The 21,954-nt window shown below is 38.2% G+C and overlaps 1 protein-coding gene across 18 annotated transcripts in view; it reads left to right on the forward strand.

Annotated features, from left to right (window-relative positions):
* MBNL1 (muscleblind like splicing regulator 1) overlaps positions 1 to 20,974 on the forward strand; it is a 205,126-nt gene extending 184,152 nt beyond the window's left edge. For 12 of the 18 annotated variants that reach the window (XM_014569966.3, XM_014569964.3, XM_006115963.4 and 9 more), the window contains 4 exons: positions 7,840 to 7,875; positions 8,592 to 8,686; positions 12,095 to 12,169; positions 18,042 to 20,974. In XM_014569966.3, the coding sequence (XP_014425452.1) occupies positions 7,840 to 7,875; positions 8,592 to 8,686; positions 12,095 to 12,151 (188 nt within the window). In that variant the 3' untranslated portion in view covers positions 12,152 to 12,169; positions 18,042 to 20,974. The remainder of the gene's footprint in view (positions 1 to 7,839; positions 7,876 to 8,591; positions 8,687 to 12,094; positions 12,170 to 18,041) is intronic. The other 6 variants (XM_006115959.4, XM_006115961.4, XM_075937737.1 and 3 more) reach the window with 3 other exon arrangements.
* Positions 20,975 to 21,954: the final 980 nt, after the last annotated feature.

The following is a 21,954-nucleotide window of genomic DNA, read 5'->3' on the forward strand; positions in this document are numbered from 1 at the left end:
GTAGGGATCCTGTCGAATGCTGTTTCTATGTATGCTTGTCTTGGAAGCTGGGTAGATGTTCTTCACTCTAATGAAAATCAATGTTTTGGAAGAACATATTCTGTCATTTCAAAACAGACTCTGAAATCTGTTCTCTTCTTTCTCTTTTTTCCTAATTAATACTTTATTATACATCTTTTGAGCTGTTTTGTATTACTCCTTTTTGCGGTAAGACCCTCTTTGCCTTAACTTGTGAAACATATCATTTTTATGAAGGGTGAGGTTTTGAATTTTACTTAGTAATCATGAAATGAATAATTAGATAGCATTATAGCTTAGCTAATATAAGAACATAAGAATAGACCTTCTAGGTCAAAAGAAAGCTCCATCTACTAGTCCAGTATTCTGTCTTCTGACCATAACCAATACCAGGTGCCCCAGAAGAAATGAACACCAGTAATTGTCAAGTGATCCATCCCTTGTCCCTCATTCCCAGCGTAAGGCAAATATGGAAGCACTTTGAGAGTGCACTTGTAAAAAAAAAAAAAATCGGGATCAGTCACCAAAATTTTTCTATTAATTTTAACGTGAGCATGATAGACCTCCCCCCAGTTGTTTTTCATCAAGAATAATGCAATGATCCTTAACAATTTAATATGATTGTTGCAGAACCCAAATCTGTACTTGTTACTTCTAAAAAAATCTTGCTGAAGTCATTTTTTTTGTTGCAGGATTGGGTCTATAAAAAGTTTGTGTCACTACTTGCTTCATAAAATCCATATTTTCAGTTTATTTAAAACTCTGTTATACGTGGTTTTAGTGAAAGTGGGAAAGGCAACTTTTAACTCTAAAGAGTGGACCTTTTTTTAGAAATGAGACCACTGGCAATCAGAAATGGAAAAAATATTTTCTAACCATTTTTGACATGTTTCTGCCACATAAACATGATTCACTTCTGCTTTTGGTGGTGTGGTCTCTCATTCAGTCAACAAAGTATACATGTAATCTACACATTTAGAACAGTTGCTGGACATGAGGTGTGTCTTCTCTGGACCCACTGAAGCTCATTGGGCAACTAGGGTCTGATTGAAAGCCCATTGAAGTAAATAGAAAGACACTCATTGATTCCAGTGGTCTTTGGATCAGGCCTCTCATACACATATTTAAGGGACATAAATGTCTCTTAGCATGTATTTACATGTATTTACATAGTAGACAATCACAGTCCATCCTGCAGGCTTCACATATTTTAGAAATTCCCTAAATCTTGGTTGGTGCTATGCATCTCTGTTAAGGAGCACCTCAGCATCCCTTAAAATCAGTAGGGGTTTGGTACATTTCAGGCCCCTTAGAATCAGGCCCATTACTGTGAAGATCATTTATACTATTTGTATAAATAGAACTGCATTTGCATCACATAACTGACAGGGAATAATCAATAATTCTGTGGGCCTTTCTTGGTCCTTACTCAGGCAACTTCATACTGAAGTCAGTGGGCATTTGGCATAAAGAAGAACTTCAGGACTTACTGAAATGCCACTGGGATTCTGGAGGCTGAATTCAGAGGGAACAGGCTAGCGGTTTCAGGATTTAGCCAATACAGACCATTGAACCAATTCTGTTTTTCATTTCTTTATTAAAAATCACTGTTAAGGGGCAGACTAGTTTGCCATTGCTCTAATGCTGTCACAGAAACTTTAAAACAACATTACTTTCAACTAAAATAACACTTTTCACTTCTCTTTGTGGCCCCTAAAATTAGTTTAATTCTTGCTTGTGCATCATTATCATTAGTGAGGTCAGCACAGCTGTGGAAGTAGTATTTTTTCAATTGATTTCCAATGGCGCCAGGAATGGAACCTACACTATATTTTTAGGAGGCTCACACAGCAGTCCCAGTCCTGAGAGAGATTGGGTGTCCTCAGTTCTGTCGTCTTGACTTTACATGGAGCTCAGGGTGTCTGGCAACTCCCAACAGGTACATGCCACGTTTCATGATTAAACCCTTTAATGGGAGCCAAGGGAGCTCAGCCCCATTCAGGATTAGGCCCCCAAAGAGTAATAACTGACTTTTCTTGATGAAATTCACCAGAGGACAACACTTTCCACGGGACTTGTGCCTCAAGGATGTATGTAGTCTGCAGGACCTTACATGGATCCTCTGATTTGGGCTGAATTTCATGTTTGGCAATGATGTTGGGTTTGTGTTTCAAACATACCTCCTCATTCTAGAGCTCAGATTCTGACTACCTTGCATGAAATGGCTCACGGAGGAATAAAAGGGGACATGTAGTAGGTAAATGTCCCGGTGCCTCTGAACCTTGTCATCCATGGCTACAGCTGCACTCAGACCCCAGTGTGACCAAGTCTTTTGGGGTTTTTATCAGTGCATTTTAGCATACTACCTTGTGTCTCACACCGATGACTATCCCTACCTTCATGGGCTTTGAAAAGTGCCCATCAAAGTGGCAGCTCTGCCACCCTTTAAACAGGTGCAATGCATGCTTTCCTTCAGGCCCAGCCAGTGTGAAGGATGGGAACATGTTTCATTGCTCTCCTGGCTTTTCTCAGGAGTAGCCAGCAGTAATATTAATGAGGAGCAGTGGTAATGCTCCCCATTAAAAGAACAAGGAGGTGAATGCTCCGGATGCTCTCTCTCTCTCTCTCTCTCTCTCACTTAGGCACAAAGCAACTCACAGTCTAGTCCTTAATCTGTAGCTATTTCTTCTAAAGTGCAATAGGCCAGACTTCATCTGTCATAATGTCAGTGCAGGTGAAGTGTTGGCAGGGAGGGAGCCTTTCCATAATTACAGGGTGTGGTGACATGTCAGAAAAAGTAGAAAAATGAAAATACCACAACTAAGACACAACTCCTAACTGGCACAGGTGTCTGATTTCAATGAGTTAGACACGGAAATCTCTGAGGATCTGGACTTAAAATACTTCACATTGAAATGGTTTAGATTGTTCTGCTGTGCACCTCTGGCCCTTTGTAGTCTTCCAGTATCCACTGCTTTCAGAAGCTTCCTCAGGAGCTGTGGGATAAGTACTCAGAGGGCATTTCATCTGAAACAGCTCTAGTATAGATGTGGGACAAAACTTTAGCAAGTCAGATCATGAGTCTGCTACATCCACTGTGGGTGCACTGCACCACTGGTACTTACATTGGTAACATTTAACCAGCTCAATTTGGATTACTGCATCTTAGACATGACATTAGATCAGTGTATAAAGTTTCAAACTAGGCTCCCAATTAGGAAAACATAAAGGGCCAGAAAATAATGTAGGGACTTGAAGCTAAGTGAGACACCCTGTCAGGTATTCAAAAGCTCCTAGCTGTGTTAGTCTCCTTGAAATGAATGGCAATTAGATGCCAAAGTGTGTGTGGAAAATGCCACTAGGTGCCTAGCTGAATTAGATAAATAAACACCATTAAAAAGTATGTGTTTAAAAGGCTGATCCTTTAAACCCACTCTGAACAATGGGAGTTTTGCCTCTGACTTCAGTGAAAGCAGCATCCAGCCCTAAGTGCTTTCCTAACTAGAGATGGATTCAGACACATTATTTAGCATTTTCCTTAATTGGGACCTCTGGCTCTGGGGAGTAATTTTTGCTCCCTTTGAAAAGTTAATGGGAGTAGGATCAGGCTTCATAACACTGATTCTTCATGAAGATTGAAGCATTTGTGTTCTGTACTGATAATCTGATCTGTATGGTGCTTTCGAGATTTAATTGAATAAAAAACTGAGTAAAATAGGAAATCAGGAGTAGGAAATAGAAAAGGAACTGCTTAAAATCCCAGTGAAAACAGAGTATTCATGAATTACTATATTCAGTCTGGAAACAATGTATCTGAAAAATTATAATCAGTTAAATTAGCACATGCTAGAAATCAAATGATGTCTGGTGCTGAAAAGTCAGGGAACATTTGAACTAGCAAATACAGTGTTCATACATTCGTATTAGTAAATCAAAGCTTTTGAAGTCAAGATAAATATTAAGATAATAGTAACAGTGATTTTTATTATTGGCAAGTGGGTCCTACTGCATTATGTCTTCATATTTGCAAGTTATTGCACCCTAGCTAGTATTTTCATTGCTGGCTTATGTTCATTTGCTGCAAATCCCTCTCAAAACTGTGTGTACTGGTTATAACATTGATGATGATGATAACTCAAACTAAAATTTAAGCTGAAAGCTTTACGGTTATTTTTCAGGGAATCGTTACAGAAAGCTAACTCTTATTTTCAGCATGTAGATTTAATTATGCATGGAATGACATAATTTGCTAGGTGTAATAAAATATGTAAAACATGATAAATAGGGCATTTGTATGTGTTGAATAACATAGGGTGTCATAGCTCTCAGTTATACTCATGCAACCTGATTGACATCATGGAGTATGTATGGGTATAATTGAGAGCAAAGTTTTTGGTGCACAGTTTGTAGTTCAGGGCCAAATCTTGGGCCACATACTCTCTCACACAAGAAGTCTCATTGACTTCAGTAACAAATGACATGTGAGTAAAACAAGCATGATAAGGCCTTTTCCTTTAAATACCCTCCTTTAAAACATATTTCATGAATATATACATTGTTTTTTGTGTAATACAGTAAAGTAATCAGAAAGATTAATGATGCAGTTTTCCCCAATAGCCTTAAATATATCTTCTAATAATAACAGGCATTAACATCCATGATATCCCCAACATTAATTATATTCATTACTGGGATTTTTTTTTCTCCACAAGGTAATGGCTTTGGGCTTGGGCAAAGCTAGATGTCTTATAAATTTATATACCACCTACCACAAGCTAAGAGGATAACATGTATCACCATCCAAGCACAGTAATTTATTTTTGTTGTTGCCATATTGTGTCAAGACAATAGTATACTGAGGTATTGTAGCCATGTTGGTCCCAGGATATGAGACACACAAATTGGGTGAGGTAATATACTTTATTGAACCAACTTCTGCTGGTGAGAGAGAGAAGTTTTTGAGCGTACATAGAACTGAAGAAGAGGTCTGTCTCATAGAGGCTCGAAAGCCTCTCTTTCACTCACAGTATTTGGTCCAATAAAAAGATATTACTTTACCCACCTTGTCTCACTAAGGCAAACATATAGCAGTAGCTACCACAGACAGACAGTTTTATTCATAGTCTGTTTCTGTTTTCATATGATCCCCATTTTCAGGATTTCATTATTTTAATATCAGAGTAAATTTATCTAACAATATGGTTAAATAGGGAAGCAAATATTTTTCAAAAAACATTCAGTATGTTGGAACATGAAGAATTGGGCCCTTTGTTTATAATGGTTCATTTTTAAGTTTTGGATAAGAAACAAAAATAATGCAAATCCTGAGTTCTCAATATAGAGCAAGGCATTTAGCAAATAAATGAGATTGCCAAAGTAGTGGAATTTGAAAATTGGCAGTTGGGCATGCCTAAAAATGCAGTACTTATATTGACATTGATGTCTCTTTGGAGAATTAATTGATTATTGATTAACACAAAGTGAGTGGCAGGCTACAAGATTATCTCTCTCAACTGAACAGTTATCTAAGTATTGTTGATGTTTTGGAAAGGCCCACAGACCCAACAACATATGACCAATTAAAGTATGTCCTGCAGTCTAGAAACAATTCCAGCCAAGTGTGCCTAGGACTGTGTGGGAGGCCTGCACTTTATCTTGCATTTAAAATACAAAATAGTTATTTTGGGAGGAAAATGAAAGTAAAAGTTGACATTTCATCTTCAGTTTATCCCACAATGTCTACATATTTTCAATAATATTGTGTGCAAAATCATCACTACACTTACTACAGCTGGCCAAAAAATTAGCAAAAATTGCAGATTCAGGCTGACCAAATAATTTTGTGAATTTGGGTTGATTTGCCAAATTGTTTCAGTTGTTTAAAAAAAATCAAAATGTTTGTTTTAAAGCTCAAAATCAAAACAAAATGCTTCAGTTCAAACAAAACATTTTATTGGACCAAAAATAAAAATGTTTTAAATTATTTTTTGGAGCAGCCAGTGAACTGAGAAATTATTTTGTCTCACAACCTTAGCCCTAACAACTATATATTACCAAGACCCATGAGATTCATTTAGTGGGGTTGGACAATTAAAACACACAGGACTTTATTCAAACCATTCCTTACATAAGAACATAAGAACGGCCGTACTGGGTCAGACCAAAGGTCCATCTAGCCCAGTATCCTATCTACCGACAGTGGCCAGCACCAGGTGCCCCAGAGAGGGTGGACCGAAGATAATGATCAAGCAATTTGTCTCCTGCCATCCCTCTCCAGCCTCTGACAAACAGAGGCTAAGGACACCATTTTATCCCCTAGCTAATAGCCTTTTATGGACCTAACCTCCATGAAATTATCTAGCTTCTCTTTAAACTGTATTATAGTCCTAGCCTTCACAGCCTCCTCTGGCAAGGAGTTCCACAGGTTGACTACACGCTGTGTGAAGAACTTTCTTTTATTAGTTTTAAACCTGCTACCCATTAATTTCATCTGGTGTCCTCTAGTTCTTCTATTTAGGGAACTAATAAATAACTTTTCTTTATCGGCCCTCTCCACACCACTCATGATTTTATATACCTCTATCATATCCCCCCTCAGTCTCCTCTTTTCTAAACTGAAAAGTCCCAGTCGCTTTAACCTCTCCTCATATGGGACCCGTTCCAAACCCTTAATCATTTTAGTTGCCCTTTTCTGAACCCTTTCCAAGGCCAAAATATCTTTTTTTGAGGTGAGGAGACCACATCTGTACACAGTATTCAAGATGTGGGCATACCATAGTTTTATAAAGGGGCAGTACGATATTCTGGGTCTTATTTTCTATCCCTTTCTTAATAATTCCTAGCATCCTATTTGCCTTTTTGACCGCCACTGCACACTGTGTGGAAGTTCTCAGAGAACTGTCCACGATAACTCCAAGATCTCTTTCCTGATTTGTCGTAGCCAAATTAGCCCCCATCATACTGTACGTATAGTTGGGGTTATTTTTCCCGATGTGCATTACTTTACACTTATCCACATTAAATTTCATTTGCCATTTTGTTGTCCAATCACTCATTTTGGTGAGATCTTCTTGGAGTCCCTCCTGGGACCACTGCAGATAAAAGAGCACAGCCCTAGGTTGTATTGTTTTTATTGCTGAACGAAGAAGGGGACAACATGTCCCTTAGGCTGCTCCAATTCTCAACCTGCACACGCCACTTCCGTCCTCAGCAGCATCAGAAATTGAGGAGCTTAGGCAGGGAGAACTCAGTGTGGAGGGTCCCTTGCGCATATAGGTTGAAGAATGTGTAAAACAATCCCACTCATTCATTCTTTATTATTGTACATATCTCCATATAATCTCAGTGTTAGGATTAACATAATTTTGGGTGTTGGCTCCCCCTAAGGGTGTTAAAGATAAACAACATGTTTGATCTTTTCCTTTAATCATAATAAAATGCAGTTAAAAAAGAAATACATGTTTATTTTTATGCTAACCGATTGTCATAAAGATAAAAAATGAATCTGATAAAAACTGAATTTTGAAATAAGCCTTGAGACTTTTTCTAGTAAGTTTTAAAGACAACTGAAACTATACAGAAATAAAGGCAAACAAAATGTACCAGCACACAGTTCAGCTTTTTCTTCACTTAAGACTAGTTCTAATTGATCACTATGCTATTGTGTGATTTGATTGTGCTGACAGTTACATGCCACTGTTCCCATAATAACAATTTTTCTTCTTTGTTCAAATGAAATTTTTCTAATTACACGTGTGATGGGTTGTTTTAATTCTTTTCCCTTTTCAAATCCACCTTCCTGTTGCAATGCATGATGGGCAGGCTCAATATTGTGCATGACACCCGCTACAAGTGTTGGTAGGTGCCAGCTTTGTTTCTTGATTATCTTAAACCTGTGGTGCATCTCACAGACCCTCAAAATCCACTGTTAGGTTTTAACTTGCAGCTCTGGTGCCAGTTCACCTCCCCCTCCCCACACCCTCTACACTAACAACTGTCAATTAAATGCAGTTATTTTATTTAATTGACATAGACACCTAGAAGTTGGATAGTAGTGTTCTGAATTGCACATTTTTTCCTTGGTGGATTTTGATTGGACTATGAGTTTGTGTTTAGACACTGTGTTGTATTAAGTAACATACTGTATCTTACTATAGTTATATATAAATATTCTTTCATTAAAACTAATTAATTTATTGTGTGATAGATACTTGGGTTGGATTTTTTGTTTGTATTTTTGCTTAGACATAAAAATGTAAACATAGGGCCTTTTAAAAATCCTTTTGTTGATTTAGTATTGAAGCAATTGAACTTGTTTGTGTTCATTTTCTTGATTTGATGTTAACAAGCATTTTTCCCTTTTTTCCCCTCTTTCATTTCCTTTTCTCCCCTTCTCCCTGGAATGTTGTCCTGCTTTGCACTGTGATTGCATGTCACTCGCTGGCAATGATGTCTCGTCACATGGCTTATTGCTATGATAAATACCATGCTCAATTATTCTATCACATGTTGCCATGGTTCCCATACTGCTACACTCTTCTGTATGTTGGCTTATATGATTTTCCTTCCGAAAGTTCCCATGGTGCACGGTGCTACGCCAGCCACTGTGTCTGCGGCAACAACATCTGCCACAAGTGTCCCCTTCGCTGCAACAGCCACAGCCAACCAGGTTTGCTAATTTACAGCTTTGTTCCTTAAAAACAACTTGAAATTGGTGCTTTTAATGAGCATGGGGGTTTTGATTTTACTTCTTGTTGGCCTACACATTCTCTCTAAGAGCTTGCAGCATAGCTTAGTCCATGCTTGAAAGGTGCAACAGCTCTGTTTCTGATGCTAAAAATATTTTACATGAGGCTTACTTTTCCTAGGCCTTGCTGCTTATTTTTCTTTTCATAGATCTAAAAAGAGAGGAACCAGACACAGAATCCAATTTTTCTGTGCACATAAAACCTATAGTTCTTTTGTATTCAAATCTCTGGTCAAAGCCAGTGGGAGCTGTGTGTGGAGAGATAATAGGATAAGGAATTTAAGAGTCTGATATGTTCTGAACCTCTTCCAAAGCAAAACAAAAGCATTTGTGTTTAGGCCACCCAGGGCATACTTGTAAATTGTTGTCTCAACTTGTGTATTAGTTAGAAGAGGCTTTATTAATTTTATAATGGACACACTTTAACTAATTGAATGTCCATTAAAAACCTGATTAAACTTTCTAAACTACAGCCATGAATGTTGTTGCATCTGAGTATAAAATACAAATGCTTAACCAGCTAAGCCATAAATTAAACTTCTCCTTCCACTGCCACAAACAAACAGTGCCGTTAAGATAAATGTTGGGAGCCACGTTTTCATGGGTGTATCTCCAATTTATTCCAATGGAAACTGCACTTACACAAATGAGGATGAAATTTGGTCCAGTGTTTTAACTCAAGAGATTGTTTAAAATTCAGTCATTTTATATTACACCATAGTTTGAACATTAAACGTAAAAGAATAAAAGCATTCTAAAGACCATTTCCTTTCTCTTTTATTTAAATCCCAGAAATAAATTTTAAAACCCATATTAGAAATTTAGAATTCCTGCATATTATCATTGTGCTAAAAACATAGCCCCAAATTCTCTGCTAAGATGCAAGTAGTGCTCGCTATCAATTCTCTGGGAGATCCAGAGGGAGAGGTTAGAGGAGGTTATTTGATTTTCAAAAATGTCCTTAACTAAGTATCCAATGTTGCAGGGGATATTTTGCATTCACAATTAATTGCAGGGGTATTGTGATAGTCTTTAAGGCCAGGAGTTTAAAAAGTGCTTACCTTTGACCTAACTCTGCTTCCATTAAACTCTGAGCACTTTTTAAAAATCCAATCAGGTAGCTCTATGAGCAGTTATACTTGTACCTGAAATCTAATGCGCCTGCACTCAGAGGCAACTACACTTATAAAGTAGGACACTAATTCCAGAAGTTAATAGCCTGTTGCTGTAGCAAAGTGTTGAGTTCTGTACATTTTCACTGAGGGTTGAGAGCTCTGAGTCTTTTATGTGGCCAGACCCAGAGCCTTAGTATTTGACTTTGAATATGTCCATCATTGCTTGCATCACCTTTTTTTACTAAGCCAACTGTTAGTTCTTTGTTTGTATATACAGTAATTGGGACAGCCATCGAGCCTAAAAATCATAATGGTATAATGATGTATTAATTAGATATATAAAAAGCCCAAACGATAATCTGGTCAGTCTTCAAAGAAGCTGAATGTAATATTTCACCACATACCTCTTTGTGCTAGAGAAAATAAAAGGCTTAATTATTGGTTTCCAGTGAGTAACTAAGTCTCTCATAGATTTAACCCAGAATAAGAATAATTTAATATCCAGGAATACTCAAGCATCATTCTTGTAAATAAGCATCAGCTACATACATCTGTTGTATGTCAGATGTATCTTAATAGCATGAGTTATTTACTGTACAATTCAGATCACTTTGATTGTATAGCCTGCATACCCCTGAGAATTGCTTGAGCAAGGAGAACCAGAAAATATGATTGCTCTCAATGTGAGGTGCCAAGCACTTGCCCAAGGAGAGTATAGGGAAACTTTCTGTTGTAGAATCTGACCATTTCATGCATCTTCTCCCTGGACTCTCATAACACACTTCAGCAAAGTATTGCAGCCAAACCTCAACATATACATATATAATTAATATATGTATATAGTATGTAAGCAATGCTGAAATTGTTTAATGCCACGCAGTGCAATGCGCATGCATGCGAAAGGTCTTAAGATCTGGCCCTCATCTACATTGACTGGTGTTGAAGGTCCTTGGTATGTTTCGACAGCACTATCCCTGATGCTTCTACACAGTTGGGTGCAACATCTTCTCCTGCAGCAGTAAACAAAATGGTATGAGAAGCTTCATTATGCTTGAAGCACATTTCTGTGCAAGTTGGCAATGCTATAAAACTGTATAAAGATGACAGGTAAAGAGAGGGCATTAGAGGTGGAAAAAAATCCCAAACACTAAAACCATTCAATTTCAAAACATTATTTCCACCCTCCCTTTCTTTTGTGGGTTTATATGTCAAAATTATTAGCTGATGGAAACTATAACTTGTATGACTGTAAATAGCTGTTAACCTTGAAAAAAATCAGCATCACATCATATTTCAGGGCTTGTTTTTCTGTTCATAAATACCTCTTTCCATGTCCTGTCCTGTTTTGTGATGCAAGATTATGTACAATTCCTTTAACATTTGTAGTTCACTGTAAACACAATATTGTTTTCCCTCATTGAGAGCCAAATTCTGCAAGGCCTGTGTACATGCACTGCCACTGACTTCAATCTATGTTCCACCCATTGGCAGGCATGCAGGATTGGGCTCTAGAGAGGTGGTTGTCCTGTGTGCTTCCTTGCTACTTCTAAATATTATCTTGTGATATTAATTTTAAAAAATACTATGGAGATGAGTTGATAAATCTTAGGAGCCAAACACATTCTGTTTGCAAAGGCTAGTATTTTGAGTTTGGTTTTGAGTTTGAGACTTATTCACTGGTTTGGGGTGCTTTCCTTTATTGTGAGCACTTTGGCACCTTGTACCAGATTTTTATAGGGGATGAGGACCCTCAGCTCAGCTGTGGGTCTTCGCCCACTGTGAAAACAGTGTACAAGGCATTTTAGCTTTGGCACCCAATAATGGAGACTCTGAAAGTTAATGATCTGGGTGGAAAATTTGGCTGACTTTAACTAAAATTTATTTTTTCAAATAATTAAGTGAAATTACAGAATTTTGTGTAGGCCAACAAAAAGGGCTCCTTTCAATTACTGCATTGCATGAACTTTTGTAGATTTTAACATCTCTTACTTTCTAAACAAACAATAATACTTATTTACATTGGCCAAACAGTACTTACCGTAATGTTTTTCAGTTTTAAGTTGCTACTTTAGCGTACTTTAACTTATAGTATAAAGTCCACCACCTCACAGCTGCTCCCCCCTTTTCTGAGCCATTATGTTCTTTTTAATTAAATGTTCTATCTTTTCATTGATTTGTTGCACATGTTATTCATTTTTTACATTTTTACCTATAGATACCCATAATATCTGCCGAACATCTGACTAGCCACAAGTATGTTACACAGATGTAGACATTTTCTCATCAAACAGTAAGTTGTCAATGTATTGCTTGCATAGTTTTCACACTCTGTGCATGTGCCTAACTTTTCTTTTTTAAGGACGTGTAGTTGATGTTTTCAAAATTAAAAGTATGGGGAAATGCGATGAAAGAATTTATATGGATTTTGTTGATACTACCCAACTTCTGACACATATCAGTCACAGTGTTCATATAGAAATGATCTTTAAAAGATATTACAGAAACAGAGGAGTGTGCATGAAGTGAATTGGTTGGTTCAGTCAACTTAGTCAACAACATCAGTAGGCTGCCACATTTGGCCTTTGCTGACGCTCTCAGAAGAGGCCAAGGATCAAACAGCCAGAAAGCTGAACTCCCCTCTTCCCAGAAACAGATCTCACAGATTCTGCACAGAAGCTACTCAGTAGCCTGTAATCTACATTCATCACCAGCGTGTCCCACACTTTACTTGTGCATGTGATACTACATGAAAATACATGACCAAAAAATAATCTCTTCCCCATCCCACCTGTAACCATACCCTTTATGCTAGCTTGTTTGGAGTGCAAAGACTCTTTCCATAATGATGAATGGCTAGGAGAACATCTTGAGCAGCCAGTCCACCTGTAGACTTCAACCATTGGGCACCTTGCTTCCAGCTGTCTGCATTTCACCCTTAGCTGTTTGATCTGCTTCTTGAAACATCAGCCCCCCATTTTCAGAAGGCTCAGGGAAACTCAGTTTCTTTGTAATTGCCCTGTGTTTGTCCCTTCCAAAAGATGCAGTTACTGTATCAACTTTAAATTAATGTTTTTCATGTCCCAAGTACACAAAAGACCTTTTGAGGCCGGGAGGCCCCAGGTTGTTAGCACTCGTGCACTGTCATGGGGCAGCAGTATTTGCTCTAATGCACCCCCTTTGCTAGCTGGAACTGGAAGTGCCACATTAATTACTGTTGACTCTTTGTGGTGGGTATAGGCAGTAGGGATCTAATAAGCCACATCTACCAGGATGAGTTAATAGTAATTGACCTGCAGCTCTGTGTAAGGTTTCAGCACCTCCTAACAGGGTAATTTAAGTACATTAAGTGTTCTGCCGCCTTATTACAGTGGGCTTCAGCTTCTAGTGCCATCTTGCTGCCCTGCTGAGGAAAGTAACCCTGGGATCAGGCATATCTAGCATTATTTAGGAATGAACTCTCAATAAAACCAGAGTTTTATTAGCGATGTTAGAGTGTAACCAACTCACAATGTAACTGAGAAACTGATGTTTATTGGTTAATGGTGTCAGTTGCAATCGCTGGTTTCTGGGGAGGCAGCTTTGCTGTAGAAGAGCAGCAAAGCCTCCTCCCTGGGAGCCAGGTGGGGCAAGGACTGCCAGCTCCTGGGGAGGCTTTGAAGCTTATATAAGCCTTCAGCTTATCACCATGGAGTCCGGGGTGGGCAATAATTTTTGCCCGGGGACCATTTCAAAATTTTTTGAAGTAGCCCCGGGCCATCCCGGAAAGGGCAGGGCCTAAACAGGAAGGGGTGGGGCCACACCACCCCTAGACCATGACTGCACTGGGGTGGGGGAGCCCCTTAGCCCCCTCCCCTTTCCCACTAGGCACCCATGCCCTCGAAGAGGCTTGGCATGCTCCCCCACTCCCAGGCCAATCAGGGTCTGGAGGCGGGAGAGCGTGGGAAGCCTTCTCCTGCCCTGCGAGAAGCATGTGGCACTTGGAAGTGCCTCGGGCTACTCGCAGGGCTGGGGCCGGGTGAAGAAAGCTTCACACAGCTCCCAGGCCCTGATTGACCTGGGGGCAAGGGAGCACACAAAACCTCCTCCACTCTCATCCCTCCCCCATCTTCCCACCCTGCGAGCAGTGCGCTGCGCTTCAAAGTGCCACATGCTCCTAGCAGGGCAGGAGGAGGCTTCACGCGCTCCCCCACCCCCAGGCCCTAATTGGCTGGGGAGGGGGTGGAGGAGCAGCAGGTCCTCTGCAGGCCAGATCCACCTGCTTGGTGGGCTGGATGCGGCCTGCGAAAGCCCTTTTGCCCACCCCTGATGTAGTCGCTGAGTTTTTCAGTAGTTACATGGTTACTTATTTAACTGACTTTTAACACCCTTAGAGTTTATTAAACAATAATCTGGCTTTTGTTTGGTACTGGACAGAGGCAGCACTAGCTGTACTGAACAATGAGCAATATGTGGGACAAGAAGCTTTACTGAGAGTTACATTTGAAAGACCTATTAAATCAATGTCTGCTAAGCCAGCCTCTGTAATTGAGAATGAGGATTTAATCATTAGTTGAACTCAGCCTGTGGCTTCTTTTCAGCGCAGACTGTCAAATTATGATAAATTATGTGTGGTATTTTTGTGACATAGATTGCATAGTAGAGAGAGGTCAGGCTGAGAATATAAGATCAGTTTACACTAGCATATGTTTGGCTTTAACTACAGCCCCAGATATTATAAGTCAGATTTTTTTATAATTTAATCTTTTTTTCACAAAAAAAGACTTTTACTTGACTTCCCCTGAAAAGATTTTCCACTGTGATCTTTCTGTGATGAAATTCCAGTTTAAACTTATGATTTGGGCTGTTCATTTTTGTTTCGGTTTGATATAGTAACTTATCCAATATATTAGGCTAGCTTAATAACTGGTGCAATATTAATATACAGCTTAATTCCCACCCCTTATCCCAGTGGTTTTTAAAACTTTTTTTTCTCATGACCAAGTGGAAGAAAATTATTGATCCCTGCAGTCCAATGTAATTTGACTATAATGTGTGCTCTGCAGTAGGACTGGGGATGAGAGCTTTGGGGCATAGGAAGGAGCTCCGGCTTCCATATGTCAGGGCTTTGGCAGGAGGGGCTTACCTTGAGGGGCTCCCAGTCAGCAGTGTACGGGTCTGATAAGTTAGGTTTCCTTCCTCTCCTGGCACCACAGACCATGCTGCGCCACAGAGGGAGCCAGCAGCAGGTTCCCAGCCAGTGGGAGTATGGAGCTAATGCCCAGGGTAGGGTCAATGTATGGAAACCTGTGCACTCTTCCCCAGCCACCACTTAGGAGCCAGGCCGGTTGCCAGCCTCTTCTGGGGCAGAGTGCAGTGTGAGGTGCCAAGACATGCAGGTAGCCTGCCTTAGCTCCCCCACTGATCACCTGATCCTCCTGTAGCAATAAAAGCCACTGCCTGGCATTCCACAACCCAGTAGTGGGTTACCACCCGTAGTTTGAAAACCACTGTCCTATCCCACTACAGAGGTACTGCCTACTATTCAGGTTCAAGCGGTAAAAAACTTATTCACTTTGGCCAAGATCCTCTGTAGTATTTAGATATCTAGTTCCCATTATTATCAAAGTTTTTCATAGCCCCTTCATTGTAAATTTTCATCAGCAAAGAAGGGAATTTATTCGTGACACTAGTTGGTGATCAATCATGAAAGAAAAGCGCTTGATTCCCCTTCTAACTTTTATCCTAGCTGGAGTGATTGCAAATATTATTGTAGTCATAGTCCAGTCCTTTTAAAAAAAAATACGCTAAGCTATTTGCCTTAGCATTATCTGACAACAGTGACTTCTACAGGCTAATTTATTATTGCATTAAAAGCTATTTCCAACTCTTTCTTTCCACTTACTTGTCTTCTCACCCAGTTATATCATCTCTTTATTTTCTCCTTATGCAAAACTTCACCTTCCCCTCCTCAGTTTCCACTTTTTATGGCCGTTCTTTGGGAGTTTTCTGTTTCTGGTGTGTCCTTCATAAAATGAGGTACCAAAACAGAATGCTTTATTTCAGGTGAGAGTGTAACTACTGACTTAATATATGGAATCCTACAAGAGTCTTATTATTCTTTCAAGCAAATGTTTCAAATTTTCAGAAGCGTCTAAGTCATGTAGGCTCACGGCCTCAAGCACCTAACTCTCAGGAATTACAATGGACCTTAATCCTTTACTGGTCTAAATCCCATTTTCAAAGTACCAGGCACTTGTGTGTATTAGTGTGATTAAAAGTCAGTGGGACTTTGGCTTCCAGGTTGTTTAAGTACTTTTGAAAATGTTACCTTGATCCTGATGAAGTCAATGAGACTAACGCCTGCTTACTCCATATACTCCAGTGGGCCCAGGCTGTGACCCCTAATACACAGCCAGTAAATAAGGGGTATACAACCAACTTTATCATAGAATACTAGGACTGGAAGGGACCTCGTGAGGTCAACGAGTCCAGTCCCCTGCCCTCATAGCAAGACCAAATACTGTCTAGACCATCCCCGATAGACATTTATCTAACCTACTCTTAAATATCTCCAGAGATGGGGATTCCACAACCTCCCTAGGCAATTTATTCCAGTGTTTGACTACCCTGACAGGAACTTTTTCCTAATGTCCAACGTAAACCTCCCTTGCTGCAGTTTAAACCCATTGCTTATAGAATCATAGAATACTAGGACTGGAAGGGACCTCGAGTGATCATTGAGTCCAGCCCCCTGCCCTCATGGCAGGACCCAGTACAATCTAGAACATCCCTGATACCCTATTCTTAAATATCTCCAGAGATGGAGATTCCACAACCTCCCTAGGCAGCTTATTCCAGTGTTTAACCACCCTGACAGTTAGGAAGTTTTTCCTAATGTCCAACCTAAACCTCCCTTGCTGCAGTTTAAGCCCATTGCTTCTTGTCCTATCCTCAGAGGCCAAGAAGAACATTTTTTCTCCCTGCTCCTTATGACACCCTTTTTATACCTGAAAACTGCTATCTCAATCTTCTTTCAGTCTTCCTTCACAGGTCATGTTCTCTAGACCTTTAATCATTCTTCTTACTCTTCACTGGACCTTCTCCAATTTCTCTACATCTTTCTTGAAATGTGGTGCCCAGAACTGGACACAATATTCCAACTGAGGCCTAATCAACGCAGAGTAGAGCGGAAGAATGACTTCTTGTATCTTGCTGACAACATACCTGTTAATGCATCCTAGAATCATGTTGGCTTCTTTTGCAACAGCGTCACACTGTTGACTCATATTTAGTTTGTGGTCCACTATAACTCCTAGATCCCTTTCTGCCGTACTCCTTCCTAGACAATCGTTTCCCATTCTGTATGTGTGAAACTGATTGTTCCTTCCTAAGTGGAGCACTTTGCATTTGTCCTTATTAAACTTCATCCTGTTTACCTCAGACCATTTCTCCAATGTGTCCAGATCATTTTGAATTATGACCCTATCCTCCAAAGCAGTTGTAACTGCTCCCAGCTTGGTATCATCTGCAAACTTAATAAGCATACTCTCTATGCCAATATCTAAATCGTTGATGAAGATATTGAACAGAACCAGTTCCAAAACAGACCCCTGTGGAAACCCACTTGTTATACCTTTCCAGCAGGATTGTGAACCGTTAATAACTCCTCTCTGAGAATAGTCATCCAGCCAGTTATACACCCATCTTATAGTAGCCCCATCTAAGTTGTATTTGCCTAGTTTACATAACAAAGAGCAGTCATGCAGAGAATATAAACTCAGTTTACACTTACATATGTTTGCTCGAACTACAGTCTTAGATATTATATGCCAGACTTTTATCATTTAACTTTTTTCACAAAGAAATACTTTTACTCGACTTTATCTGTACGGATTTTCCCCCCGATCTTTCTGTGATGAAATCCTAGTTTAAATTGTTGTCTTGGTGTTGTACGTAGCAGACGCTATAAAATTCAGGACCAACAGGATGCTATTTTATTAAACATAGTCAATATTTATAATATGTGTAATATGTCTAGAAAGTAAATCTTTGCTGTGAAGAAATTATTTGAAGCACAATCCTGTAGTCTTTTTGTATGCAAACTTCCTCTTAATTTTAAGACTGATTTGCCAAATGAATGAAATTGCTAAATTCATTTTCTTTCTGCCTGCTTCCCTTTCTAGATCATACTAAAGAGAAAAGGACAGTGTGCTTGGATAGCGAAAAGGACACGAGCATTAGCCATAATGTATATACCGTCAGGCCACATACATGACTCCCTCAGCAGTAAGACATCCACATACTGCATGTTAACAAAATGAAACAACAACTTGGAAATCCACTGCACACTGTTGCCTATATACTTTGTACATTTAATTGATATTTGTGCTGAGGTGATCTTACTGTCTAAATCTACAACATTGTCTATCTTTTCTAGCACAGAGGTATGCCTATATATTTCAATATGCATACATAGTCTATTTCCTACATAATCATGTATGTCATCTTGAAAAGACAGACTATGATGTAATCATAAATCTATTATGTATTGGTACGTCTATAGACCAAGATATAATTTTTTAAAGTAAGTTTATTTCTTTCAAGGTTTACAAATAACAAAGGTGCACCTTGTATTTAAAATTGCCATTATAGATGAGAGCGTGCATGCACAGTAATTTTTGTTTTAAGAGTAATATTTTTAATGTAATAGATTGTAAGAAGTGGTAAGGGAGGTATCTGACAGATGAATGTGCCAAGCAAAACCACAACTGTGTATATTTTAAAGCACATCAATGGCTTTAAGTACCATGTTGTTAAGGATTCTCATGAAGTGCCATAGACTGTACATTAAATTAGAGTATTATTTCTGCAGTGTTATTTTCAGAGCCACATTTTTGCTTATGTTGTTAGTACCGTTCAGTCAAAGGCACCATTCTGTTTCAAAACCAAAGCTGTCTCAGAAATGGCCAATTCTACCTTATCATAAAAATAGACAAGAGAAAAACAAACTATCAGTACAGATTAATTCAACACATACCGGGACATATAAATATATATAAAAACTATCTTAAACCATTGTAGTATAATATTTATTCATATTATACTGAAATATCTCAGTATACAAAAGGGAAAAGCCATTTCTGAGACACAATAAAAATATTTGAGGAACTTATTTTGCGTCTATTTATAGACTCTCAAAAGTCAAAAGACTATAAATGTTTGCAAAGAGAGGTTACAATTTTGCCTAAAATGTTTCATCAAAGTCACACTTCAAAATAGTGACTCTAAACAAAGAAGAAAGAAGCACTGACATCAGATGCATGATAAACCAAAATATGAAAAAAACTGAGATGTTAATTAGCATAGAAATTGGGTGGGTTAAATACCTGGGTGAGTTTTATGTGACTTTTTTTTTGTTCAGATTAACTGCTTATAGCCTTAGAAAGCCTTTACAAAATAATAATAAAAATAGATGTGCATTCAAGTTTTTAAGAATGGATTCATCCAAAGGAATTCCTTTTTGTGGTTTGGATGTTGCAGTTAATAAAGGATATTTTTGCTCTGTTCAGCAAACTGCTGAAGTGGGGGCCAGGTCACTGGTAGAATAGCATGGATTGGAAGAAGTGAGAGTTCAGTTCTAGAACTTTCCATACTTCCTAGTTTACTTCAAGTTTTTATGCTTGAGAGAGATGCTTTCTAGTATAAGAATGATGTGTTGATTTTACTGATTGTACTGTACATCTATTAAAGCCTTAGATTATTACATTACGGGTTGAAACCCATACCAATGTAATTTCAATCGTGTTAAGAAAGTATAGATGACTTCACATGTTATTGTAGTCACTTACATTATAGACTATTACTTATTTTTCTTGTTAAAATTTAGTTTTTATTTCTTACATTTATTAGATCATTTTCATTTTCTATTACCAGTTGAATACCATTTCAGTTTGTAGAATTTTGTTTTATTAGATTTTACTGATGACTTTTTCAAAATACAAAAAAAATAAAAAAATTAAAATGTAGTTTTATTCTTCATAACATATTCAGTTTTGAACTTACATGTAGTGTCATGAGTATTTGTATTATTGTTAACTAAATGATTTATATTTTACTGATTTAATATTACAATGTAAGAACGTCAGTCATTGTTAGTTCTTGTCTAGTTTTCATTAAAAGAACAAAGATCTTTTATATGGATATCTTATAATTATATAATCATTGCTAAGTAAGAAGTTCAGTTGTTGCTATCGCAACAATCCTGGCAGACAATTGAATAATATTTTGATGATTTATTTTGTTTGTAATTAGTTATTATAAGAAAATCTAGTTCCTAGATATTAGAATAAAATTTATTTTCTACTGTATCCATTTCAAATGTTAAAATATTGTTTAAATATTTTTTGAAATCCCTGAATATCAGGCCTTGTTATAAATAAGCTGCATAATCAATAGATCAAGGGACTTTTTGTTGATAATCCAAATACTCAAAGTTTACGTAACAAGAATTAAAGTGTGTGTGCAAACTCTTGAGGGTTGATTATGCTGCAGTTTAGCATGTGGGAACGTATAGAGAGAAGGTTGACTTTTTGCACTTCTGTATATAGTCAAAAAAGAGAGAAACCTGTATAATAGTAAGATCTTATTTTGAATAAAAATGTCTATAATTACAAGGAGTTTTGTTAAGGTGAATAAAATGACAGGCTGAACAAAATTGCTTGCAAAAGTGGCACAGAGTTAGCACTCCATACCCCTTCAAAAAAGTTGCTTTGCTTTATGTGGACAGCTTGTAGTTTGCCAGGATTTTTTCAGCTGGAAAGATATGCCATCCTTCCTAGACCTCATGACTGACAAAAGCTCCACTGGTTCAAATCTGCCTGAAAATCATTACTTTAAAAAAAATTAAAAAGCAGGTACTTCAAACCATCAAGGTGAAATCATGGATTAAATATTCCGTACATTATTCAAAATCTACTGCATGTTTAAAGTATCAAAAACAACAAAAAAACAACAAAAAACAAAAACAACAAAAAAACAATCAACAAATATAATAAGGATATATGCTATTCAAAACAGTTTCTGACAATTTCAGTGGTTTATTGTTCACAAAACAAAATCTTCAAAACAATATTGACTTTCACAAAAAATTAAATCATGAACAGGCAAACCAAACAGCACATTGTAGCTGTAGTTATGTGATTATTTTTTTATTGTAATGGTCCTGTTCTTTTAGCAGGTGAAAAACAAAAACTTATTAAATGTTGCTATTTGAATGAGAAGCACCCAAGAAACCATGTAATTCGATAAGCCAAAGTTGGAAAGAAAAATGATTAGGCCATTATTTTTATCTGGAATATTCAGTTTTCACACTGATTAATTAATACTGTTGCACTTACTTGCAACCCTGCAAATTTCATCTGCTGAAAGGACAGATGTGCTTGGTTTTACTATTATGTAATCACAGACTTACTTTTTGCTTGTAGTTGCTGCAAATTATGTACTCTGTCCGGGGCTGCAATTTGTTTCCATGCTTATTTTATTATTACTGCTATAGTTGACCTTGCTGTATGGAAAAATAAAGTGAAATTGCCCTAATAAAACTTCTCTTTCTTAATTATATTTTTCTATTTCAGATTAAGTTACACTGTTTTGTGTACATTTTAATGGATTCACATATTTATTTCTAAGGGGGAATTATTTAACTGAAAAGATTTGTCCGCTATCATATTTTTTATTTCACCATGTACGCCATGTTAGATATGCAATACAGACCAGGAAGCAGTCTATTATATCCAAATCAGACATTTGCAATCCTTTAGGCTGTGTCTAGACTACATGCCTCTGTCGTCAGAGGCATGTAGATTAGAAACATAGGCAAAGGGACACTCCCCTGCCGACATCAAAGCCCGTTGTCGGCAGCCCCGTTATTCCTCGTGGGACGAGGTTTACCGGGGCTGCCGACAAAGGGCTTTGATGTCGGCAGGGGAGCGTCCAGACTAGCGCGCTGAGCAGACAAACAGCCGATCAGCTGTTTGTCGGCTCAGCGCGGCAGCCATGTAAATGTAAATGAAGCCGCGATCATTTAAATCACGGCTT

Source organism: Pelodiscus sinensis, chromosome 10 (assembly GCF_049634645.1).
Source record: "Pelodiscus sinensis isolate JC-2024 chromosome 10, ASM4963464v1, whole genome shotgun sequence".
In the NCBI taxonomy this organism is placed as follows: domain Eukaryota; kingdom Metazoa; phylum Chordata; order Testudines; family Trionychidae; genus Pelodiscus; species Pelodiscus sinensis.